Here is a 26,380-nt window from a genome sequence, read left to right as displayed (position 1 = left end):
GTTGTGGGGCTCAGCTCAGCATCACTTCCTGAAAGAGACCTTCCCTGACCACCCTGCCCCTCCCCAGGGCCCAGCCCTGCATATTGTCCTCACAGCCTGTCCATTAGCCTGTGTGCTGTCCGACTGCTAGTGGCCGTATGTCTCCCCCAGTAAATAGTCAGCTCTGTGAGGACAAAGGTCTTGTCTATCTTCTTCATCCTGTATCCACAGGATCAATGTGCTCAGTACACATTATTGTTGGCCGTGGAGTTGATTTGGGAGTCAGTAAGAAATTTAGGTCCTAGGTGAGTTCTCAAAGATTCTCTTTTTCTTTTGTCTTACATTTCTCTCACTTGCTTTTGTTCTCTAGAGCTTTGTATTGTTCCCTTTTAACTTCAGGGTGGTTAGGGAGTACATTGGTGGTGGAGGTTCGGAGGGGGCTGGCTGGTGTTCTCAGGCCCCTTTGGGAGGCAAGCTGTCCTCAGTGTGAGTTGTTGGGTGCACACCAGCTGAGGACACTTGAATCCTTACTTCCTTTTGAGAACCACTTACCTTTGTGCTCCCTCTTTTGTAATTGTTTCAGTGATTCCTCAGGTTTCATACTGCTTTGAATAAACGAGGGTCAGTTTGACCTAGTTCCTTCAAACTCAAGTTTTCATGGAAACTCAGAATTAGTGGCTCTCATTCATTGGGTTCACTTCCTTATAATGATAAAGTACTCATGTGACCAGAACAAAATTAAGATTGTTGGAAAATAGTCTGTAAATATTTGTAGCTACTTTTTAATATGACTGGGATTGAGCTAGGGTGTCTGTGCATGTGCATGCATTTATGCATGTGTAGTGTGTGCATGCATGCAGAGTATTCTAGGTTGTGTATTTTCCATCAAGAGCAAATATTTTCCATTTTTAAAAGAATGTTTTTATTTCTTCTAGATATTATTCCCCTTTTATTCTAATAAAATGTTTAGAAATCACAGACTCAGCGTAAGAAAAGACCTCGGCCTGGCCTGTGGGGATCGGGCCAAAACCGGCAGTCCAATATCCCCTGAGGGGTCCTGGAGTGTGAGAGGGGACTCTACAAAGTTGCTGTCGCTGAACGTCTGCCCGATGGTGGTTAGTGTGCATCATACCTAATGGCCGGTCAGCCAGTTGCTTAGGCTTTTATGTATATAGACTGGTAGCCTGGTGAACAAAATTTGTGCATCGCGGGGGGTGTCCTTCAGCCCAGCTTGCACCCTCTCCAATCTGGGACCCCTCAGGGGATGTCCATAGGGATCGGGCCTAAACCGGCAGTCGGACATCCCTCTCACAATCTGGGACCACTGGCTCCTAACCACTCGCCTGCCTGCCTGCCTGATCGCTCCCTAACTGCTCCCCTGCCAGCCCGATTGCCCCCAACTGCCTTCCTCTGCTGCAACCGCCTCCTATGCCGGGACCCACCTCCTCCGTGCTGCGCAGAGCCGCTGGACCCCCCGGCCTCACCATGCAGAGCGGCCACTGGGCCCCACCTCCGCTGTGAGTGCCATCTTACGGCAGCCATCTTGTGACGATGTTGCGCGCGAGGGCCACCTAGGCTTTTATTAGTATACTAGAGGTCCAATGCACGAAATTCGTGCAAGTGTAGGCCTTCCTTCCCATGGCTGCTGGCATTGGCTTCCCTCTGGCACCCGGGACCTGGGCTTCCCTGGCAGCCCCGGTTTCGTCCGGAAGGTCATCTGGAAGGATGTCCAGAAGGACATTCGGTCTAATTAGCATATTACCCTTTTATTATTATAGATATGTGAATGCACCCATCCTTCAGGACTGTAGTGAGGAGCAAAAGATGTGAATGCACATGAAACTGTAAATGTAAAATGGGACCTAAGGTTTGGCAAGCACATTATGCTGTATTTTTCATCATCCACTGAGAAAATCCCCAAGAGGGCAGATCTGTCAGTTTGATGGGTCATTGACTAACCCATGGCAACAAAAAATGCACTCAGGCATCGTGAAGTCACCCTGAACTTGGTTTAGGCTTACCTGTGACCACAGTGGGTTTAGCCCATTGGTAGTAGAGCTTTCATTTCTGTCCTTTGATAACTTGCTCCCAGGAGCTATGCATTAGGTAAGAACCTGGCACCCTCAGAAATAGGAAGTACTTGTATGTTCATCTCTGGGCAGAATTAAGGCCTAAGCAGTACCTTGTTTACAAACTTACCTAAGCAATTTTGGTATGCTCTCAGCAGGTTTCATTTGGTAGCAACAGGTAATTGCCTTAGCTTTGAAATAACCTTCCTGCCAAGTTGATGTTTACAATAAAAGTGAGTCTCAAGCCAAATTTTGCTACATATGCAAACTCTTAGTAGCCAACAAACAAAAATTGTTCATGCACTCTGATTTGCACGCTTAAAGGATAGAGAGCTGGGATTTTTATCGAGCTTACAGAACACAGTATGAACAATTTTTTACTTCTAGTTTTTTTGTTGTTGCATCCATTTGTCTTGAATACCATGGCTGACAACCTGAAATTCCACCGATCAAGCACAGCTAAGTTTATTGGACCTGCGGCTATAAGATAAAACACTTCCTTGCCAGTAGTTCTGAGAAAGGGTGAGTCAAAGAGAGACTCAGGCGAGTCCTTCAAAATAGGGAAATTTATTGGGTTTGGGCAGAACCTCTGAGATAAGAGCTTTGGATTGGTGGGCGAATGGAAGGGAGGGCATAGAAGCAAGATTTGGTGAGTAAGCTGTTAGATTTAATAAACTATTTTGTTGGTCCACAGTCTTACCTTTGTGGAGCAAGTATTTCCTGGAGCAAGTAGCTAAATTCTCTTTGCTTGTTCTCAGTATTGTTTACTATAGGGTCAGAAATATATGGCCGGTCCCAGAATTGATTAATGCAGGGACAGGAAATTGTGTTGACTTTAGCTCTCACCACCAACTTCACAGAGAACACGTATTAAGCATCCATTGTGCTGATTAAACAAACTAATAATTCCATGAATTAGACAACTCATTTCTATAGTCACTATGCCAACTTAGCAAAGTCACCTGGATGTTGTTGAGAGATCGACATAAAGGAGGCAGCTTCTGGGCACAGCCTTTCTCATAAATGCTATCGGACTGTCCTGGCACAGGAGTTATTCATTGTCCTGAGGGTGTAGCTTGGACCAACCTCTATGTACATGATATCACAGCATCTATATTGAAGTATTTCAAAGTGCATTACAGATACACTCTGGTAATATGTGAATATCTGGTCGCTGAAGGGCCCTGCAGACTGTAGTGATCAAGTTCTGAATAACACTATGAGAAAACTGCATGAATCATGAATGAATGCTTTGGAGCAAGAAGGGAAACTGTTTTCAATGGGGGGAACATTTTAAAATAGATGCATTGTCATGTGAAACGTTGCAGGATAATATGTATGGTACGTGTGTGTGTGTGTGTGTGTGTGTGTGTGTGTGTGTGTGTATGTGTGTGAGAAAAACCTGGGGGATTATACATACATTTTGTAGTTACACAGGAAATTTCTGAAAAGATGTACGTACAGGAAACTGTTTCTAGTAGGCACCACTGTTGAGTGCAGTGGGAATGGGAACAAGGCAGACTTTGCCTTTCTGCTTTATACCTGCAGAGCACACGTGTTGTCTAAAGAGGAGGCTGTTTTAGTTTCTTGCTTTAGTTGGGTTTGGCCATTGGTGTCTGCAATGTCTGAGCTCTCTTCTTGGGGTTGATCTATCTGCCTTTGTGTGAGTCTGGGTGAGGGGCAGGGCCCCACCTCCAGCTGTGGATGCTTCTGAGGCCAGATGCTTACACTTCTAAATGCCGGCGGTCAGGGTGCCCGTGACCTCCAACCACTGAACTTCCTGTCCAGGACTCTGAAGCTGGAGCCACTGATGGACAGTAATCAGGCAGCTGAGAATTCATTAGGGACAAGAGGCAACCGGTGCCCGAGGCTGGCCACCAGGGACCTTGGGAGAGGTCCCAGCACCCAGCTTCCCTTGGCTCCTTCCTGGGCTTCTGAGCCTGGTTCCTGTGGATTCTGTGAGCTGCCTGATAGCCTTGCAAGAAATTCCTTTTCTGCTCACATAGCACAACTTGGTTTCTGTTGTTCACAATATAATCAAGAAGTCTGACTGCTGTAGGACCGTGATTTTTTCCCTCTGTGAGTTACTTTTATAAAAGGTTAAAAAAAAAAACAACTTAATTTTCCTATCCTATAACTCTTATGAAAAAAAAATCATTAATAAATATCTGTGAACAGATTAAGGGTAAGGCAGAATGGATAATAAACCACCCCTGATGTTCACACTCCCTGTGTATGCCTCACTCTAAAAGGGTGAAATTGGCACTGGAGATAACTGAACTCTTAAGATATGGGCATTGAATCTCATTCTAATCATTCATATAAGCCCAATGATAAATGTTTATTTTTCTGCTCATCATGGGCAGTAGACTAAACATTTTACTGAAGGAATACTTTGATAGAAGCACTTATTTAAGTTACATTGTGCGTCACAACTATAAAATGGTTTCAACAGTTCCATTTAACCACCATTACCCCTATATTCTTAAGGAGGCATTCTCTCCTAAAAATAAGACATTCTTTTATGTCACCATAATAACAGTGTGACAGCTAAGAAAATGATCAGTAATTTCCTAGTGTCATTTAATATTCAGCTCTTATTTAAATTTCTCGTCACTCCAAAATGTTGTATAACTTTTTCTTAATCAAAAAGCTTTTTAACTGAAGTATGATTTGTGTGCATTTCTGTATGCATACCTGTACAGATTGATGTATCATCAAAAAGTGAATACACCTGTGTAACCTAGTTCCATTAAAACAAAAAAAAAACCCCACCTAGGATCCAGTCAAGGTTCAGTCATTTCCATTGATTATTGTGTCTTTAGTCTTTTGTGTTCTAAAATACTCTTCCTGCCTTTTTTTTTTATGAAGAGATAAGTCAAATCGGTTTATTTCTTCTTCTGCTCTCTCCTTTCCTTTCCCTCTTCTTCTCTTTCTTCTCTTCCTCCTCATTTCTTTCCTTCTTCTCTTCCATTTTCTCCTCTTCCTTCTTCTTTTGATATGGTAAATTTCAAATGCACTCCTAATCAGAGAGAAACATAATAAATACCTTGTACCCATTGTTCAGCTACTATAATCATTAACATAATCATCAGATTTGTCTCATCTACACCCCTAACCATTTCTCTTTTCCCTTGCCATTGGGTTGTTTTGAATTAAAACCCAGCCTTCACAACACTTCATCCTTAAATATTTTAATATATATGCATAAAAGATATGTCAGGGTGCTCAGTAAGGGCTGTTGACTAAAACATGAACATGTGACCTGCCCATGTAATTCCCCCAGCATGGTGGTTAGGACCTGAGAGGGAGTGTCTCAGAAGAGTGTTCCAGGAGGCCCAGGTGGCCCAGGAGACCCAGGTCGCCCAAGTGGCCCAGGCTGCTTACAGTCTAGCTTTGTGTGTCCCAGAATGTCACTTGCACCATTTTCTGTAGATCAAACAAGTTCCTAAGTCCAGCTTACAATCAAGGGGGAAGGGAAGCAGAAATTGGACTTCATCTCTTTTCCTTTCTTTTCTTTTTTGTTTAATCTTATGTATGATTTTTAAAATTTTTGATAAAATATACATAAAATAAAAATGACCATTTTTACCATTTTGAGTGTACAGTTCAATGGCATTATGTGCATTCACAATGCTGTACAACTATCACCACTATCCATTTTTATATTATCTCCAATAAAATCTGTCCCCATTCAGCAACTGACCACCATTCTACTGTCTGTCTCTATAAATTTGACCTCATCTACACTAATAAAAGAGAAACATGGTAATTGGCGTACGACCGCTACCCTTCCCATTGGCTAATCAGCATATCCTTATGCAAATTAACTGTCAGCCAAGATGGCGGCCGGTAGCCAGGCAGCTGGAAGCGAACATGAGGCTTGCTTGCTGCAGTGACTGCAGACTCCAACATTCCCCGCCTCACTTGCCGGCCTCTGAGCTGGCAGTCTGAAACATTCTAACAAATATAGGCCAGGATCTCAAAGCTGAAGTTATACATTGTTTCGATTATAGAACCGAAACAAACCAGATACCTGCTCTCAGAGCTAGAGCCAGAGCTAAAGCTGGCCCAGAATAAAAGAAAAAAAAGGAGCCGTTGGGAGCTTCAATCAACAACCGCCAGCCTGAAAGAAGCCCTCAGCCCCTCACCCAGACTGGCCAGGCACCCCAGTGGGGACCCCCACCCTGAAGGGTGTGTGACCAGCTGCAAACAGCCATCATCCCCTCATCCAGGCTGGCCAGGCACCCCAGTGGGGACCCCCACCCTGATCCAGGACACCCTTCAGGGCAAACCAGCTGGCCCCCAGGCCTCTGTCCTATATAGTAAAAGGGTAATATGCCTCCCAGCACCGGGATCAGCGTGATGGGGGGCAGCGCCCAAACCCCCTGATCGGCCCTGCTCTGTGTATGACAGGGTGCGGCGCCCCAACCCACCGCCCCCCCCCCCCCCCCACGGGCCCTGCTCTGTGTGTGACAGGGTAGAGCCATAACCTCCCCATCAGCCCTGCCCTGAGTGTGACAGTGGCTGCGCCCCAACCCCCTGATCGGCCCTGCTCTGTGTGTGACAGGGGGCGGCACCCCAACTCCCACCCCCCCACGGGTCCTGCTCCGTGTGTGACAGGGTGTGGCGCCCCAACTCCCCCCACCCCCCACCCCATGGGCCCTGCTCTGTGTGTGACAGGGTAGAACCATAACCTCCCCATCGGCCCTGCCCTGAGTGTGACAGTGGCGGCGCCCCAACCCCCCCTGATCTGCCCTGCTGTGTGTGTGACAGGGGGTGGTGCCCCAACTCCCCTATCGGCCCTACTCTGTGAGTGACAGAGGGGAGCTCCTCAACCCCCTGATGGTCCCTGCTCTGTGTGTGACAGGGGGGAGCTCCCCAACCCCCTGATGGGCCCTGCTCTGTGGGTGATAGGGTATGGACCCCCCAACCCCCCTGATGGACCCTGCTCTGTGCATGACAGGGGGCAGCGCCCCAACCCTCTGATCCGCCCTGCTCTGTGTGTGACAGGGGACGGTGCCCCAACTCCCCTATTGGCCCTACTCTGTGAGTGAGAGGGGGGAGCTCCTCAACCTCCTGTTGGGACCTGCTCTGTGTGTGACAGGGTATGGAGCCCCAACCCCGCTGATGGGCCCTGCTCTGTGCATGTCAGGGGGCAGCGCCCCAACTCCCCAATCGGCCCTGCTCTTAGCCCGACCAGGGGCTGCATCCAGAGATTGGGCCTGCCCTCTGCCACCCGGGAGCAGGCCTAAGCCAGCAGGTCATTATCTCCCGAGGGGTCCCAGACTGGGAGAGGGCACAGGATGGGCTGAGGAACCCCCTTTCCCCCCGAGTGCACAAATTTTTGTGCACCGGGCCTCTAGTCCTATATAATAAAAGCCTAATATGCTAAGCGTCTGGTCGTCTATTCAACCAATCAAAGCGTAATATGCCAATGATATGCTAAGACCACTCAACCGCTAGCTAGGACATGCACTGACCACCAGGGGGCAGACAGTCGACTGGCCGACCAGTTGCTATGACGTGCACTGATAGCCAGGGGGCAGACGCTCTGACCGGTAGATTAGCTTGCTGCTGGGGTCCGACCAATCGGGACTGAGTGAGACGGGCCGGACACGTCCTGGAGCGCTCCCACAGTCCCTCCCCAGCTGGCCAACCTTCCACATCCCTCCCCAGCCCTGATCGTGCATTGGTGGGTCCCTCAGCCTGGCCTGTGCCCTCTTGCAATCTGGGCTGAGGGACCCCCCGGCCCCCGGGTGCACGAATTTTGTGCACCGGGCCTCTAGTATAAGTATAATCATCCTTTAGTGTCTGGCTTATTTCATTTAGCATACTGTTCCCAAGGTTCATTCCTGATGTAGTATGTGCCAGTGCTTCCTTTTTAAGGCTGGAGAATATGCCATTGTATGTATTGGACTTCACATACAATGTGAACAGCTTGTGAGTACAGAGAGGGAAGGACTTCATGGCAGACATCCTCAGAGACTTGACTCTGGGTAGCAGATTGTTCTCGAGAGCAGTGATCTTCATTGTTGGGGAATCATAAGGTCTGACTCTAACCTGTCAAGTCTTGAGAAGCTAACTGCAACAGAAGAGAGGCCAGGAGCAAGAACAGAGCACAAATTAGAGAAGTACAAAGAAAAGGGGGAAAAAAGAATAATGGAGTAAAGAGAGTATCAAGAATCATAGATCAGCAGTTTTGTTTAAACCTAACTTTCTGTTTTCTTATCTCCAAATCCAACTTTACTTCTGTCAGCGCATTCCTGACCCTTTCACCTGATTTGTATAGCAGATCTGATGTGTCATGTCACCCTCTGATGATTTCTTTTGAGATTCTCATTCAGATGTTTGTCCCCTGGTCACAGTCGCATTCCTGACAAGAACATGTTAATTTAGGGATGGCAGAACTAAGCTGTACTGGGGAATTATAGAGCCAGACACATGCTAAGGACCTCCCCTTTTTTCTTACGCCCCGATTGCTTAGCTCATGAGAAAAGTCACTTTCCTAAGAAATGAGGGGTGATGAACCGAAAGGGAGCCCTGGAAGATGGGAGAGGTGCAAAAGATCGGGGCGAAGAGTCCTGGTAGGACAGAGTTCCCCTTTCACACATAAGGAGACGGGAAAGTAACCCGAGACCTATACATTTTCACCAGAATTAGTGACTCATCTCGAAACTGTTCTCCAACTGATGATCATTTGTGTCGTACTTTGGTGGAGAGGGGAAGAAGCCTTCTGCTCCCATTGAAAAAGCAATTGGAAATAAATGTTACTATATTTTAAACACTTTAATTTCAGGACAGGCACAACCTGAGTACATCTGACACTGAGCATCTTTGAGAGGAAAGAGAGACAGCTGGTTCTGTCCGCAGCAGTGGGCCTGTGTTTGGCTTGCTGGCAAGGAGAAGCAGTCTGAATGTTAGTGATATGCCTGCCAAGTTTCTGGGAGACGTTTCAGGGGTGTCACGGGAGTAAGTTCTCTTGGGATCTGAGGATTAAAGCCACACAGACAAACCAAGTCAGTGCCTGTGTGAGCTCCCCAAACAGGTTCGGAGGAGCCAGAGTCTGGGCTTTTGAGCGACTGTGATTTATTATGTTTTGTTGGTTTCCATGGTGCTGGGGGGTCAATCAGAAACATTCATTTTGCTAAACTACTTCAGAAAAGTTTGAGTTTGGTGTCCTGTCCTCATTCCCCCCTCCCCGCCCCTGGTGTCATTGTGTTGTGCTCAGATAGCTTTGTTCAGGGTTCTACATCTTTGTATTAAAATACTTCCCCAAACCAAATTAAAATTTTAAATGTTAAGAGTCAAATAAGCAGTTATATGAACTGTCATGGGTTCTATGGAATTTGTCTTATCAGTGACTAATCAGTGGTTTGGAGCTTGGACTCTATGTCTCCAAGAACCTAGATGTTAAAATGCCAGCCAGGCCACATGGCGTTCTTGTTTTCAAGGGAAAATGTAACCTGAATTCTAAGCACGGGCTGCTTTGTACCCCCCCCCCCCTCCTCCACCCCCCCCCCCCCCTCCTGCAGCCCTTCCCATCTTCCTTCCTCAGGAAGTGGTGAGTTCCCACCAGAGCAAAGGTGGCGACCATTTTCATGCAAGCAGTGGTAGTGGATTCGGTGCTTGCCTTTCAGGGCCTGTCTGTGTATGTTCCAGAATGTTAGTAAGAACGCATGATACCCCCATGTAGTACTTACCATAAAGTATCCATTTTTCTGTCATTTGTTCACTGAGTGATTGTTGGATTCATTCATTCATTCATTCATTCATTCAGTATTATTTAAGACCACTTATGTTTTAGGGTCCTTGGTTCAAACTTTGTGCCCCACTGGAGAAAGTGTATATTGTTTTACATTTGTTTTGAGTAGTATGAAAGACTGCATGGCGGGGGGGGGGGGGGGGGGGGGGGGGGCGCAGAAGGCATAGTGATTAAATGAGTACCAGTGATATTTTCTTAGGAAATTACAAAAAAAATGAATGACATTGTGAAAGAAAATAATTCTGAGGCAGCATTTCTTTAATTTTTATTGAATTTATTGGAGTGACACTGGCTAACAAAATTATACAAGTTTCACGTGCACAGTCCACAACACATCACCTGTACATTGTATTGTGCTTTCACCACCCCACGTCAAGTCTCAGCCCATCACCATTTATTCACCCTCTACCCTCCTCCACTTCCCTCCACCCCTGCCCGCTCCCACAATCACCATACTGTTGTCCGGATAGCTCAGTTGGTTAGAGCATCATCCTGATATGCCAAGGTTTCAGGTTGGATCTCCGCACATTCAAGAAGCAACCAATGAATGCATGAATAAGTGGAACAAATCTCTCTCTCTCTCTCCCTCCCTCCCTTCCTCCCTCCCTCCCTCCCCCTCTCGCTCTCCTTTCCTTCCCTGTTCTCTCTATCTCTATCTCTATCTCTATCTCTATCTATCTCTATCTCTATCTCTATCTCTACCTCTATCTCTCCCCTCTCCAATCAATTAAAAAGATGTGTCAAGAATAAAAATAAGTATTAGAGTTTTTAAAATTCAAAGTCTTTGAGTTTTTCCTCATGAGGAATTTGATGAGCTTTTGATATTTAAATAGAAACACACACACACACACACACACACACACACAAAATTCACTAATCCCATTCATCTCCCAAAGGCCCCACCTCCTAATACCATCATCTTGGGGGTTAGGATTTCAACATATGAATTTGGGGGGATACAAACATTCAGGCCATAGCACAGAGTTTTATTCAATTTATGAATATACTATAATCTGTTCATCCATTCTATTCTTGGATCTTTGCATTGTTTCCAAGTTTTGGTTAGTATGAACCAATCCACTGCTGCAAACATTCTTGTGCATCTTCTTGTGGACATATACATTGATTTGTCTTGAGTATAGGGTGGTGTATGTTTAACTTCATTAGAAACTGCCAATAGTTTTCCACAGTGGTTGTATCATTTTCTAATTGCTTCTTAGGCTCTTGAACAATCCTATTTTTAGGCTCACTTTCTTTTCCAGAAGTATATGCAGCTGTAAGAACATTTGGAGATTCTGAGGAGTAAATCCTGTTAAGTTCTGGCTTTTCTCATTGATATTGTATGATTCACTTTTCTCAGGACTGTTGAGTCAGTTCGCACTTGCTCATGGCTTTCTAGTTTCTAAAATGTTGTTGCTGTTTTCCCATTTGCTCTGTTTTTATGGATTTCTGCATTTAAAATTTTCCCTTTACTGCCATTTTAATGTGCTTTCAGGAATTAGTAGGACTAAATGCTTATGTTCAATGCATCATTTTAAAGCTATTTATTTTTTAACTACTCTATCTTCGTGTGATTACTGGACTAATTTATTAATTTAAATATGCATAGTTGAGTTTCAGTTGCATCTTGGACTTGGAGCACTAGGGAAATAAGCAAAATAAAAGTGCTGGGCAGTGGGAAAGGTCAACCTATTTAGAGAATGAAATCTTGTCTCATAAAAGACATTGAATAATACCAAGCAGTTACAGGCATAATTATTTAAGGCTATTATGTGATGGGGATTATGAGGGACTTTTAGCAGGTAGGAATAGGCAAATTGAAAATGTTGTTTCTTCTTGATAGCCTCAGGCTCCACAAATATTCTTTCCCCTCCCCACAAATATTCTTTTATTGGGTCATTTAATTGAAATCTGGAATGAACAGAAGGCACAATTGCAAAAGGTCAGATTTGAGATGAATTCCAAATACTGACTTGAAGAACATAATACCTTTTGCATCAAGCTGCCTGATATATAAGTATCATAAAATACTTATGGTTCAAGTTATTGCTGGAAGTATTCCACTATCAGTTTGTTCTCCTGTTGTTGGATATTTGAGTTCTTTTTATTTTTTCGTCTAATATGAGTAAAGCTGCTGTTAATAGCTTCTGTAAGTCCTTTTGTGGGCAGTTGCATATTTTTCTCTGGGTCTATTTCTAGGAGTGGAATTGCAGGTCATATGGTAGGTATATATATTCAGAATTTTTAAAAATTAAAATTATATTTTAGAATAGTTTTAGATTTACAGAAATTTTGTAAAGATAGTACAGAGAGGTCCTATAACCTCATCCCAGTTTCCCCTATTATTTTTTAAATCTTTACTGTTGAGAGTATTACAGATGTTCCCCCCTTTTTTAGTTTTCCCTATTATTGACACAATTAATGAACTAAAGGTACATTAGTCACAATTAATGAACCAATATTGGTACGTCATTGTCAACTAAAATGTTTACTCTCCAGGTGTCCTTAGCTTATACCTAGTGTCCTTTCTCTGTCCAGGATCCCACCCAGGACGCCTTGTTACATTTCGTTGTCATGTCTGCAACCGTTTCTTAGACTTTCCTTGATTTCGATGTTCTCCGCTGCTTTGAGGAGTCCTTGTCAGGCACTTTGTAGAACGTGCCTCAGTTGAGATTGTCTGCTGTTTTTCTCATGAACAGACTGAGGTTATTATGAATGCTGGGCAGGAAGACTATAGAGGTAGAATGCCATTTTCATCATATCAGATGAAGGGTGCATACCATCAACAGGACGTATTAGTGATGTTAACCCTGGTCACCGGGTTGATACTGTGTTTGTCGGGTTTCTCCCCGTGAAAGTTACTTCCCCTGGATCCTTTTCAGCCCACATGTAGGGAGTTGAGGGTGGAGTATCCCCATAAATTATTTGGAATTCCTCTGCATGGGAGATTTATATTTAATTCTTAAGCAATTGAAAAACAGTTTTCTAAAGCGGTGGTACCTTTTATACCCGGACAGGCGATGTCTGAGTGTCCACGAGCTCCTCATTCTCACCGATACTTACTGTTGTCCGTCTTTTTTATTTTAACCATTCTTGTTGGTGTAAAGTGGTATCTCATTATAGTTTTAATTTGCATTCATGATCATTAATGATGTTGACACCTTTTCATGCTCTTATTGGCCAGTCCTGTATCTTCTTATGTCAAATACATGTTCCAGTCTTTTGCCCAGTTTTGTTTGTTTGTTTGTTTGTTTTAGCTAATGGTAAAGTGCCTGGGGCAGGGAAGGAGAAGGGAAGGGGAAGGGGAAGGCATGCTCCAGGGAGGTAGAGCACCTGCCCAATTTTCCCTTTGGGTTGTCTGCTTTCTGTTTTGAGCTGAGGAGTAATTTGTATATTCTGGAAAAGCTTCTTTGTTCAACATATGCATGATATATTTTCTTCCAGTCTGGGGCTTGCCTGTTGAATTTTTTAATGGAGTCATTTGATGAGCTGGACTTATGATTTTAATGATGAAGTTTGGGGTCTAGCGTTGGGTGATGGACCCATTTTACATCTGCTGCTGCTAAGCCTTAGTTATGAAGATTAGTGGTGTGCTTTCTTTTCAAAGCATCTGATGTTGCGGTAGATACAGCAGTGGTTACTGGTGCCGCTCTGTCTGACCACTGATTGGGTGAAGGGTTTGAGGGGCAACCGAAGGAAATTCCAATCTTATCAGGAGAGGCTCAGCCTGTCACACAGAACTGCAAAAGGGCTCATCTTTATTGTCACTTGTATACTACAATTTCTGGCCAGTAATGGCTCTGAGCGTCTTGATTTCCCTGGGTTCCATTTATATTCTAGAATTCTCCATTTGTCTACTTATCATTGATTCTGCAAACCTCAGGAAAAATAACGGCTCAAGGGGAAAATCACTATTGCTTATTGCACTGTATAGATAAAAGATAGAGGCAGAACTTCCTTATCTGACAAGTGGGTGGGGGGCGGGGGGATTGGGACATGGAATTGTTGAGAACATTTGAAAGGTACTGGCATTCCTGAGCACATTTCAAACATTCTAAAAAGTGGGGGGAAGTTTTTGAAACTAAAGCCATGGTTCTGACTTTAAAGAAAATGCTTCCTCTAGGAAGAGAATGTGAGTTTGTTTTCTTCAGATAAAACCCTCTCTGAACTTAGCTGTCATCTTTTTCTAACTACCTATGTTCTTGTCATTTCAGGTCAACCTCTTCGTGCTGCTCTCTGTGGTGTGTGTCCTCTTAAATCTCGCTGGGTTTATCCTGGGCTGCCAAGGGGCCCAGTTCGTGTCCAGCGTGCCCAGGTGTGATTTGGTAAGCAGTCCCGAAACGCCACTGTTCACTGGGCTGACCCCGCCTGTCTGGCTCACATTGAGTGCCAGTGTATAGCTGGCAACATGGATGCACCAGGCAGCCTCCTAAAGTGAAACCCAAGGTTGGTAAAAGGAAGCTGTCTGCTAATTATTTTACTCAGGTTGTCAGTTATTCTGTTCTAGGCAGGGGCCAGCCAGCAGAACCCCAAACCCCAGTAATAGAGTGCATCGTTAGTTAACTGGTGGATTAGGTATCTACTGTCAGTATCTATCTGCTCTCATCCAAAGAGGAAAAATGGGTATTATAAGAATACAAGTCAGCAGGCCTTTATCCACAACCTTTGGAGGCCAGGTGTGTTTCAGATTTCAGAGTTTTCCCAGTTTTTAGAAGATAAATGTGATGTATAGACTATTTATTCTGTAGCGCCCCAGTGGAATCTGGGACAGCGGCTGTACTAGAAACTTTTAAGGTTTCAGAATTGAGTATAAGAGTTTGTGGAACTATACCATCTCTGAATTTTTTTTTTATAACTTTTAATTGTGGTAAAATACACATAACATAAAATTTACCATCCTAACCACTCAGTAGTATTATGCACATTTACACTGTTGTTCCGCTAATCTCCAGAACTCTTTTCATCTTGCAAGACTGAAGCACTTTTCCCATGAAACAGTAACTCCCCGTTCTTCTTGGCCCCCACTCCCAGCCCCTGGCAGTCACCATTCTACTTTCTATGAATTTAACTACTTCAGGTACCTCATAGGAGTGGAATCATACAGTATTTTTTGATTGGCTTATTTCACTTAACACAGTAATCTTAAAGTTTATCCATATTGTACTTACTGTGTGTCAGAATTTTCTTTCTTTTTAAGTGTGAATAATGTTCCACTCTACGTGTATAACACGTTTTGGTTATCTACTCATTAATCGATGGATGACTTGGTTGCTTCCTCCTTTTGGCTATTGTGAATAATGTTGCTATGGAAAAAGGATGACAAATATATGTATGAAACCCTGCCTTCAATTCTTTGGCGTCTATACCCACAAGTGAAATTGCTCGTCATCTCTGAACTTTTCAAAAGGACTTTGTAGTAACAAATGTCTCCCTGTGACATGAAGCAAAGCAAATACAAGGACTTTTTTAGAAGTTGTATTAAATCTCATCTATTTGGAACTTGGTTACCAGGCAGTCTCACCCTCTCATGCTTTTGAAACCAGCCAGATACAAGCAAAGAAGGGCCACATCCTCCAAAGGCTGTGCTTAGTCCCTCGCAGGGAAATTCACGACCTTCCTAAACAGGAAAGCTCCTTGGGCACTACTGCAAGCCTGCTGCTCCCGCTGAACAGCCCTTTGGATCTTTGTCATGTAATTACTCAATAACCTTAAGTTTTGGGATCGCAGGCTCACAACCTTTTCTGATTTTGATGGCCCTCTGCGATTCACCCTCATCCTTCCTGCTCCCTGCAGCCGCTCAGTCCCTATACTTGAGCCAGAGCCTGCAGGTCATTACCCAGGCTCCTGCCCTACTTCCTGTTTCTAGCTATGCTGCCTCTCCCCCTCAAATTCCCTACCCCTTACTTCCCCGTTCATCCAAGTGTCATCAGTCTTCTAAAGCCTCATTCGAAGATTTTCTCCTTCAGGAAATAGTCCCTGGTCCCCCCACAAGATCATCTTCCAGAATGTCCTAGCTGTACACTCCTAGACTTGTATTCTTTTCTTTTTGGGGGATAAAGATATTCATACACGTGTCTCCTCTCTTTTTCCAGTGGGAATTTCCATGGTTTTCTATTTCCTTGGGAGTTTTCAGCAGCCTCCTAAACATTCCTCTAGATACTGAGGGTTCCCAGAAAAAAATTTTTTGAACAAAGCTTAAATTTTCTCATTATCAATCACACAGCAAATTAGAAGGGGAAAACAGAGTGGATACAAGCTGGAAGTGGAAAGTCATAATATCTAAAAAGACAATTGGGCAAGATTGTAGCATCTGTTACATGCCAAACACCATATTAGAGGCTGCAGAGAGTAGAAAGAAAAGGCAGACATCGCTTCTGACCTAGAATTTAATCACAAGCAAGAGGAGTAGGATTCGCGTGCAAATGCTTGATCAGTGTTAATGGAGGGAATGAATAGACGCCCAACTGCAGAGCAGGGTAGATGTTCAGCCATCAGTGAGACACCTTTCTAGATCAGTGGTCGGCAAACTCATTAGTCAACAGAGCCAAATATCAACAGTACAACGATTGAAATTTCTTTTGAGAGCCAGATTTTTTAAACTTAAACTATATAGGTAGGTACATTGTTATTAACTTAATTAGGGTACTCCTAAGCTGGCCTTTACTAAAAACGTCCTAAATCTGAGGGGTCGACCTCAGCAAACGTACCCCCACTTCTTCTAATGCCACTTCTTCAAAATAGACTCTCCCAGGCCGAAAACCGACTTCTGCGCATGGGCCACGAAGTTTCAGTTGCACTGTACGTGCGTGCCCGCACGTGGTATTTTGTGGAAGAGCCACACTCAAGGGGCCAAAGAGCCGCATGTGGCTTGCGAGCCACAGTTTGCCGACCATGGTTCTAGGGGATGCAAAAGAAGGGCTTGCACCCATGGGAAGATGGGGAGGGCCACCCGAGTATAGACATTTGAGATGGACCTTGAACAATGAACCAACAGAGGGAGTGGGTAGAAACCAGGTTGAGAGGACAGTGGTGAGAAGTCAGCCTCATGGTTCCATCACTGGTAGCTCTGGAGAAAACAGAAGCCAGGTTGTAGGGGTTAAGAGTATAGATTGTTGACTTTCCTAAGAAGTTTTGTGGTTCTTGAACCTGGCCCAGTAGAATAACCTGGGGGAACTTTAAAAAAATCCCACCCAAACTTGGATCCCACATCCAGAGATTCTCAGTTGCCCTGGAGTGGGAGCCTGGGCATGAGTATTTTTTTAAAGCTTTTCAGTGTATGTTTAATTTGAAGCATTTTTCTCACCACGAAACCAACTCTGTGATTGATTCTGATTATATAATTACTAGAAGCCCGGTGCACAAAAATTTGTGCACTGGCTGGGGCGGGGGGGGGGGGGGTCCCTTAGCCCAACCTGTGCCCTCTCACAGTCTGGGACCCCTTGGGAGATAACCACCTGCTGGCTTAGGCCCGCTCCCCTGGTGGCAGGCCCAATCCCGCGGTGCCTGTCCCGTCTCCCCCAGTCGCACACAACAGGCCTGGATCCCATGCTGGGGCGGGCAGTGGCTGGGGATCACGCTGCCGCTTGCCCCCCCCCCGCCCCCCGCCCCGGGCCGCATGCAGCAGGCTTGGATCCCGCGCTGGGGTGGGCAACGGCTTGGGATCTCACTGCTTCCAGCCCCAGGCGGGGCAGCACAGGGAGATCTGCCTGCAGTATGCAAATTTAATGGCCATCTTTGTTGGGTTAATTTGCATACTCTTCTGATTGGCTGATGAGCATAGCGAAGGTATGGTCAATTAGCATCTTTGTCTTTTATTAGTGTAGATAAAAAGTTGAACAAGCCATAAAAGTATAGGACAGAATGTAAAAAAATTATTTGAAATCTTACTATTTGGGGATAGAACAATGAACTACTTGATAACTTTATTTTGCCATCATTCTATGCATAAAACACACAAATTTCCATCAGTGGAGACTTATAGTTGTTTTTCATTAGTGAGGCTACTTGACAGATGAAGGCTTTGCCGGGAGGGAGGTGCTCTCCTTCCTCCTTCCCTCCCCACCCACACCTGCCACCCCAAGTCCATGGCAACAAGCCAGGAAGTTCCCTTTCATGTTCTCATGCCCATTGCATACATATGTATGGGGTGGGGTTATTCAAAATTTACTTTTCAAAAATGGGATATATTGTATCTACTCGCCTGCATATTGTTTTTCTCTCACTTAAAGATATAGGAGACGGAGAGAGGAGCAGGTTAGGTCACTGTTTTCTTGTCTGTGGTGGTCTGGCTTCGGCCACTAGGAGCGGTGTTGCCTGTCCCCGTGGGCTTTTCCTGAGTGGGGCAGGTTCCCAGGACAGCGGTTGTTCTGCTTGTCTTATATTTTGTTACACATATGACCATTTGATGACTTTATTCACTATTTTTTTAAAATTGAGGTACAATTTACAGACAGTGAAATGCACAGATCTTATGTGTGCAGTTCATTGGGTTTTGATCAGTGCAAACATACTCATCTTAACAAACACGCTCGTGTATACACCCCATCAGGATCCAGAACATTTATTTTAGTGCCCCAGGAAGTCCTGTGGTCTCCTCAGGCAGCCTCTACTCTCTCTTAGGCAACCATTGCTCCAGTGTCTTCCACAGATTAGTTTTGCCTGTTCTGGAACTTACTATAAGTGGAGTCATACAATATGTGCCTTTTTGTGTCTGAGTTATTTTGCTCAGTATGAAAAATTTTGAGATTTATCCTTTATTTTCCCAGAGCAGTATGTCATTGTATAAAAACACTACAACTAATTTTATCCTCTCTCCCGTTGATGGACCTTTGGGTTGTTTCCAGTTGGGAGCATTATGAACAAAGCTATTATAAATATTTTTGTCTAGTTGTTTTTTTTTGGGGACCTGATTTTATTTCTCTTGAGTATATATATATATATACAAACAGAGGTAGAACTGCTGGGTTATGAAATAAATGTATGTCTAACTTCATAAAAAACTTCCTAAATAAATATTTTTAATTTAAAATATATAGCAGTTCCTGAAATAAAGGGCTTCAGCTCCCATTTCTCCAGTGGCCCTCCTCCAGCAACAAGTGTCTTTCATTTTCCGCCAGTCTCCTGGGACTGAAGTAGATCTCCTCCTTACTTTCGTTGGCAGTCCCTTAGTTGCTGAAGATGCATCGCCACTTTTTAGTCATCTTCCCAGAAGATGCTGATGTGCAGGAGGGCTGAGAACCACAGTACTGGGTGATGGCGGGAGGAAGGAGTAGATCTAACAGCCGGTGTCGAGGTTGAAGGATGAATGCTGTTCACTGAGGCTTGGGGAGACTTGACCAGGTTTGTGTGCAGGTTAAAGAGATTGAGGAGAAGTTAGAGTACGATTTTAGAACCCTTGGGCAGACATGGGATTAGGAGGGGAGGTGAAGGATCAGGACCAGAGAGAACACAGAACACAAAATGCACAGTTGTCTGGAATCATTTTGCACAGAGCCATCGGGCTTCTTGTATCAGCTGGGCACAGTCATTGATGTTCATTATTATTTGCAGAACGATTAAACTTTCAAATAGTCTTGTTTAAAGGGATTAACCTTCATACATCTGGAAAATTTTACCATCCACACTGGCTCACCCCAAAGGTTTCTGTATATTTGAATGTCGGGCGTTGTGTGAATAATGCAGCCGTGTGCGTAGCCCACACAGGCCTGGTTTCTCTCTTAACGGAATGCCTTATATCAAGGATGGACTTGTGGGAAGGGAGTACTTGATAAAATGACACCTCGTCTTACCTGAGGGAGGCAGAATCCTTCGATAAGATCTTGAGAATTACAGAAGTACAAGAAATGAAAATTGCACTGTGTCATGTTGGAAAAAGTGAGCTTGGGTCCTGCTTGGGGAGGAAAGGGCCTTGTGTACGTGGGCAGAGTGGAGACGCGCACAGAATGTATCATCTCTGTTGGCTGCTTGTTTATTACTACTAAACAGTGCTGCCTGCACTGAAACAGGAAGCTACCAGCTGGAGACTTTAAAGGAGGAAGACCATTGAGAAGTAATATTTACCTGCAGAATTTAATTATGGGAGAGGGGCCAAGAGACAGCCAGCGATCCTCAAGAGGAAAGGAAAGTTCCAACCCACCTAGACCCAGCCTAGAGAAATCCTGTCCGAAGAGCCACAGTGGTTTTTCCCTTTGAAGGCAAGAATCTAGGATGCATCTTCAACAATGTGAGATGGAAGAAGAATTCAAATACAGACAGCTTAGTGCCTTGTGTGTGTGTGTGTGTGTGTGTGTGTGTGTGTGTGTGTGAGAGAGAGAGAGAGAGAGTGTGGTGCGGTGTGGACTTGGGTGTGAGGGCATTGCTGAGATAATCTCTGTGGACAAACTAGGAAAGGAAAGAAACCAAATGGGAATGAATGGACAGATGATGGAGTCCATCAAGGTAACTTTGGTTGTAATTCTTTTTATCACAGGCAGCATTTACGTTAAAATCTGGGCATCAGTGTTTGATATAATAATGCATCCTTTCCATGTAGTTTAAGGACAAGGAATCCATGGAGTTCTGGAAGAAGCAAAACTAATCTATGTAGCAAAAAATGAAAACCTTGGTTGCCTTTAGAAGGGTGTGGGCAGGGATTGATGGGGAAGGGGTGTACTCTCATGGTCATGTTCTCTATGTTGATAGGGTTTGGGTGTCTCAGGTGTATGCATTGCTCAAAATTCCTTGAATGGTATGCTTAACATTTGTGTATGCAAATTTTGTGTGTACATAAATTTTCAAAAAAAGAAAAAGTATAACCAAATCAAAAAAATGCAATGTAATCCAGTAGTGGAATTTTTCCTTTAGCTTCCTAGTCAAATTTTTCCTAATTTTCAAAACTACCATGAAATTTATTACTATGGCTAGAGGGTAAAAATCTTAATAAGAAAATTTTGTTTTCTGATCATTGAAGTTATCACTTCAAATAAATAAAATATTGAAGATGTGAACTAAGAGATCTCTTTAAGTACACATGGTTTAGGGCTACTGTTCACCAAAATGTGCCATCTGCTTGTTATAGGCACACGGTAGACTGAGCTTCCTTGCTGTCTTGGAGTTTGGTGGGGAAAAATTAGGTAAAGGGTTGAGTGTCATTGCCAAGAGGAAGATTTATGCTAGGGTTGCCAGATTTAGCAAATAAAAATACAGGACAGAACATTAATTACATTTGAATTTAAAATAAACAGCTAATAGCTTATGCTATAAACATGTTTCATGCAATATTTGGGACATACTTATACTAAAAAATGGTCTATTTTAACTGGGTGTCTTGCATTTTATATGACAACCCTACTTTAAGTGCCAATGTGCAATTTATCTTGTGTCCTCCATTTCTCTGACACAGCAGTGATTAATCCTGAGATGGTAGATACTCTACCAACCTGGGTCTCTAAGTTAATTTGATGAGCAGAGTCCCCTGATGACCTAAATGGACATGTAGCATATTTAAGAAATAACCTTGTTTGGTTAAGCCACTGGAAATTGGGGGCTGGTTGTTAACACAGCACACCAGAGCCTGTCCTGACTGATACAGACTCTGCCTGACCCTATACCCTGCCTAATCTCATTCTGTAGGATTGGTGCTCCATGGTGTCGCCTGTGTATTTTTTTATTAATAATGAAATTATTATTCTGCCTTTTCCCCCCCGAAGGTGGACTTAGGTGAAGGCAAGATTTGCTTCTGTTGTGAAGAATTTCAACCAGCCAAATGCACAGACAAAGAAAATGTCTTGAAACTCTTCCCGGTTCAGCCTTGTAGTGCGGTTCACCTTCTACTTAAGGTATTTTGAATGAATTCCATAGCCCAGCAATGAAAACACTATGGAGCCCCAAAAAAGCAAAGTTCCTTGTTACCTCCCTCAAATAGCTATGCTGCTGAAAGCTATGTGAACAACCCCTCATCGGTGACTCGGAGACAGAATTGAACACAGAAAGAGTCACATATTATTGTGTGTCTCTTACATTGTGTATGGACGGCTTCCTTTGTGTTCAAGAATTATAAAATAGTAAAAAAAAATGTAAAGGAGTGTGTGTGTGTGTGTGTGTGTGTATGTATGTATGTATGTATATATGCGCATATATATACACACACATATACATATACATATGCATATACATATACACATATGATATAGCTTTTAGCAAGCCCTTAAAATTGCTTGCCCATTTGCCATTGTTCTGATGCTCCTAGGTCGGTGTAAGTGAGTCTTGTGGGCTGTTGAGTGCTATCGTTCTGGGACACACACTTAGGAGAGATACCGGCCAGAAGACACAGGAGAGATTCAAGCACTTTACCTCTCGTTTCATAGGCAACAACTATAATAAGCAAAAGAGATTAAAACCAAATGATCCCAGTTGAAGACAAATACAAAATTAACCTTTATTAGGGAGTTGGATAAAAATGGTGTCCTGACTGAAGGCCCATCCGCCCAGGGAGTGACAACATCAGTTGGTGAAGTGGGAGGTGCTAGCTTTTGGATAGTCTGCCTCTCATGGCTTTCTTTAGTTAGGCCTTTGTTTGGAGTTTATTTCAGGGGGAGGAGGAATCTCCCAGCAGAGGAAGAAGCTGCCAGCTCTCTGGATTATGCAGGATGTAAAAACGGCTCCTTTCTTTGGCTTCTGGAGTTTTGGTAGCTGAGTCACCCCCAAACTTCCTGAGCCAGGACTTAGCTTAGGGAAAGCCCCACTAAGGAGCCAGGACTGTGGCAGCAGAAACTTGGAATCGCCTTTGCTGCTATTCTGAGATGTGTGTTTAGAGGAGAGAAGCCCTGTTTACACTCGGGCGGCCTGCCCCCTCCCTTGTCCCAGTTGTGTGCCTGGGGCAGCTCTGCCAGTAGTTCCTGAAATAGAATCAGTGGCCACAGATGCAGCAGCAGGCTGTCCTGGCACAAGGCTGTGGGAGGGGGAGGCTGGGAACTGATGTCACGGGAAACTCCAACTTCAGAAGAGAAACTCGCTGCTCTCCTGGAGGGAATGTTTCCAGGCAGTGTCCTGATGCTTGCAGAGAGAAATAGTGCAGCATCTGGTCTTTCTGGGACAGGAAGCTTCTCAGATAAGTTTTTAAACTAAGAAGTACACACCATTGCGTGAATCATCACAATTACCAGCATTAAAAAAATCCTCACCTGAGGATATGTTTACTGGTTTTAGAGAGAGGAAAAGAGAGAGAGGAAGAGAGAGAGAAACATCGATTGGTTTCCTCTGGACCCATCCCTACTGGGGATAAAACCCGCAACCTAGGTATGTGCCCTGACTGGGAAATCGAACCCAGAATGTTTTGGGTGTGCAATGCTCCAAACAACTGAGCCACCTGGCTGGGCATCACTAGCATTTTGGGGGGGGCCTTCACCGTGTAATTCCTTTACATGACTTTTCTCATGAGAATTATCTTACCGGGACAGGACAGTGTTATTAGTTATGTTTAAAAGTTTTTATATTGCACTCTGGTCACCTGCTTTAAAGTGCTCAGTGACGCCTCTGTTTCCTTGTCCCAGAAAGTCCTTTTTGCCCTGTGTGCCCTGAACGCCCTGACCACCACCGTCTGCTTGGTGGCCGCCGCCCTGCGCTACGTCCAGATCTTTGCCGCCAGGAGGTCCTGCAGCGTAAGTCCCCGCGAGGTGGCACCGCCACGGTGATTCTGCGGAACCGCCCGGGCCTTCTCTGTGCGGGTTGCTTTTCTCCCGAGCCTCAGGGGTGCAGGCGGCTGACTGACGCGGTGTTGCTTCATTAGGAAGAATCCCAGATTTCTGCCGAGGAAGTGGAAGAACAGGGACGCATCCCAGACCCTGATGACTTCGTGCCGCCAGTGCCGCCCCCTTCCTATTTCGCCACGTTCTACTCGTGCACACCCCGGATGAACCGCAGGTGCCATTTCTAATCCCCTCCCACCCCCCCCACCCCCCCAGTTCGCTGAGGGGTGCTCTTAGTTTTGAGGACTGGAGCTCTGGACTTTTCTCCTAAATCTGGGCAGATTGTGTTATTTGGGGGGATTTTAAAATTTCTTTCCTTCTCTCTCTCTCTCTCTCTCTCTCTCTCTCTGATAAACTGCATGAAACCAAAGAAAAGTCAGACCTTGACCTAAGGATATACTTTTTCAATTTCAATTAGCTTCCCAGGAAAACTGACACCCAGGGAGATAACAGCTGTAATTTGACATGATTGAGAGCTGCGTTGCCCTGGAAACGCCCTCAGTTAGGCCAAATTGATGTTCATTATAACACCATCAGCAGGCCCCCAAATCATGCAGTTCTTCCCAGCCATTAAAAAATGGTGAATTATTAATTACTTCTCTCTGGTCTAGAAAACGTAGACACTAGGCTTACTATCGTTTTCAAATTCTAGCTCCAAATTTGATTGTTTCTTTTGTATTTTATTTTATATATATATATTTTTAAATCCTCACCCGAGAATATTTTTCCATTGATTTTTAGAGAGAGTGGAAGAGAGAGGGAAAGATAGAGAGAAATATCAATGTGAGAGAAGCACACTGGTTGCCTCTTGCACGCAACCCAACCAGGGCCCGGGTCGGGGAGAAGCCTGCAACCCAGGTATGTGCCCTTGACCTGGGAAACTTCGGTCCACAGACTGACCCTCTATCCACTGAGCCAAACCAGCTAGGGCTGATTATCTGTTTCTTAACTCTCAGGAATTGTTATTTGAAGAATGAAATGCTGCAAACCTTCCTCTGATTGTTACCAAGCGCTAGAATTGTAACTCTCTAAGAAATGACTTTATTCATTCAACAAACATTTAATCCCTTCACTGCTGCTTACTAACTAATCACTGTGCTGGGTTATTGAGATTCAAAATGAGTGAGACCCACCCCCTCTGCATATGGAGGAGCTCACAGCCCAGGCCCTGTGGAGTGAGTGTGGTTAGGACCCAGGAAGTAGTGCTCAGAGGAGAGGGCTTACGTGCACCGAGGAGGACCCTGCCCTGGGTGGGCCGCAGGGAGCTTGAAGGAAGAGTCAGGGTTGGCGTCCTGGACAAGGTGATCCTAAACGGAACTTAGAGGATAAACAAAACTATACTTAAGCTTCCAAAGAGAATCTCTGAATTCTACAGAAAGATGAGTGTCTTTAGCTTGATATTCAGAGGCCCAGGAATTTTTAATTTTTAATCTCTGGGGTACAGGTGGAAGGTTGTCAAATTTGGTGCCAGGCATGGTTTTTGGAAATCCATTTTTTAAAAAAATATTTTTATTGATTTTTAGAGAGGAAGGGAGAGGGATAGAGATAGAAACATCAATGATGAGAGAGAATCATTGATCGGCTGCCTCCTGCACGCCCCCTACTGGGGATCAAGCCCACAACCCAGGCATGTGCCCTTGGCTGGAATCGAACCTGGGACCCTTCAGTCCACAGGCCGACGCTCCATCCACTGAGCCAAACCGGCCAGGGCGGAAATCCGTTTTCTAATGCTTGGGGCAGCCATACGTGACCCTGGAACAGGTCGCCAGGGGGAGCTACTGCCAGATGATATTAATGCTGTCTTCCTTGTGTTGGAGTCATATCTAAACCCCACCTCCAGGCCCCCGCCTGGCCACCCCCCTAGGTGGAGGTAGAGATGACCACAGAGCCAGAGGGGGAGGCTGCTGGCGGGTCGGTTGGGCTGGGGTGGCTGAGGAACTCAATGCTTGAAGCTTCAGGGGCCAAGACAGCCTCCTTAGTCTCTTAGGAAATGAGCCCAGAATTACAGGGGCCATAGAGACAGCCACAAAACCCATATTCTTTGTGTACGTTAGGACGTTTGCTAAAAACCTTAGCCCGATCTCAGGCTGCGTGCAGAGGGCTCCTGGGAAGGCGGTAAACTGCCTGGCGTTTCCTGGTTCGGGAGAGAAAAGCCCTTCAACAAGAAGACTGACTTCCTTGGCCCTTGAGGCCGTGGGTGAGCACTTGGTTGACCCAAGAGGAGGCAACAGACAGATTTAGTTTCCTGTAGCAGCAGAAAGGGCGAGTGACTCATGTGGGCCTGGGTTTGGAGTTGTGCCTGTGGGGCATCCCCCCCCTTCTTTCCCCCCACTTCCCCTCTCTTCTCCTCCCTTTCTTCCCTTCCTCTCCCCTGTTCCTCCACAGTCACGGTTAGCAGGAGGGTATATGTACATCTCTGGATTTGTCCCTCTTAGTCCCGAGACAGCCCCTAGCCCAATGTAGGTTGGAGGAAGACAGGCAAGCTTCTCATCAAGGGCATTGCTATTCAGAATTTTCTGGAAGGAATGTGGGGAGAGGGTGTTAAAGCAAAACCGGAGAAGAAGAAGACACTGCTCGGCCTGAACCCTGTACCTGGAGCCCGAGAGCACACCTCCATGGGCAAACACCCCCATTTCTGAAATTCCACCGTCTCGGCGTGCAGCCCACTGTCTTTTTAAAATGGCTAGGTTTATTCACCTCTCTATACATACTCTTTCCAGGATATTTTTAAGTTTGACCAACTTTGCTAGATTCTCGGTATAAATCAGCTTTATAGACACTAGATGTTTAACCCCAATTGGTAACTTTTTTTCCTTGTAAGCAGGCAGGCAAAATATTGATGA

At 44.8% G+C, this 26,380-nt stretch overlaps 1 protein-coding gene across 4 annotated transcripts in view; it reads left to right on the top strand.

Annotated features, from left to right (window-relative positions):
• ENTREP1 (endosomal transmembrane epsin interactor 1) overlaps nucleotides 1-26,380 on the top strand; it is a 61,290-nt gene that overhangs the window by 19,223 nt on the left and 15,687 nt on the right. For all 4 annotated transcript variants that reach the window (XM_070431533.1, XM_070431532.1, XM_070431531.1 and 1 more), the window contains 4 exons: nucleotides 14,028-14,138; nucleotides 21,501-21,629; nucleotides 23,343-23,450; nucleotides 23,579-23,712. In XM_070431533.1, the coding sequence (XP_070287634.1) occupies nucleotides 14,028-14,138; nucleotides 21,501-21,629; nucleotides 23,343-23,450; nucleotides 23,579-23,712 (482 nt within the window). The remainder of the gene's footprint in view (nucleotides 1-14,027; nucleotides 14,139-21,500; nucleotides 21,630-23,342; nucleotides 23,451-23,578; nucleotides 23,713-26,380) is intronic.

This window comes from Myotis yumanensis, unplaced genomic scaffold (assembly GCF_028538775.1).
Source record: "Myotis yumanensis isolate MYYU_CA2020_CCGP unplaced genomic scaffold, mMyoYum1.0.hap1 SCAF_12, whole genome shotgun sequence".
Classification (NCBI taxonomy): domain Eukaryota; kingdom Metazoa; phylum Chordata; class Mammalia; order Chiroptera; family Vespertilionidae; genus Myotis; species Myotis yumanensis.
Note: the sequence above shows the minus strand (reverse complement) of the source record. Positions and strands in the feature narration are given on the sequence as shown.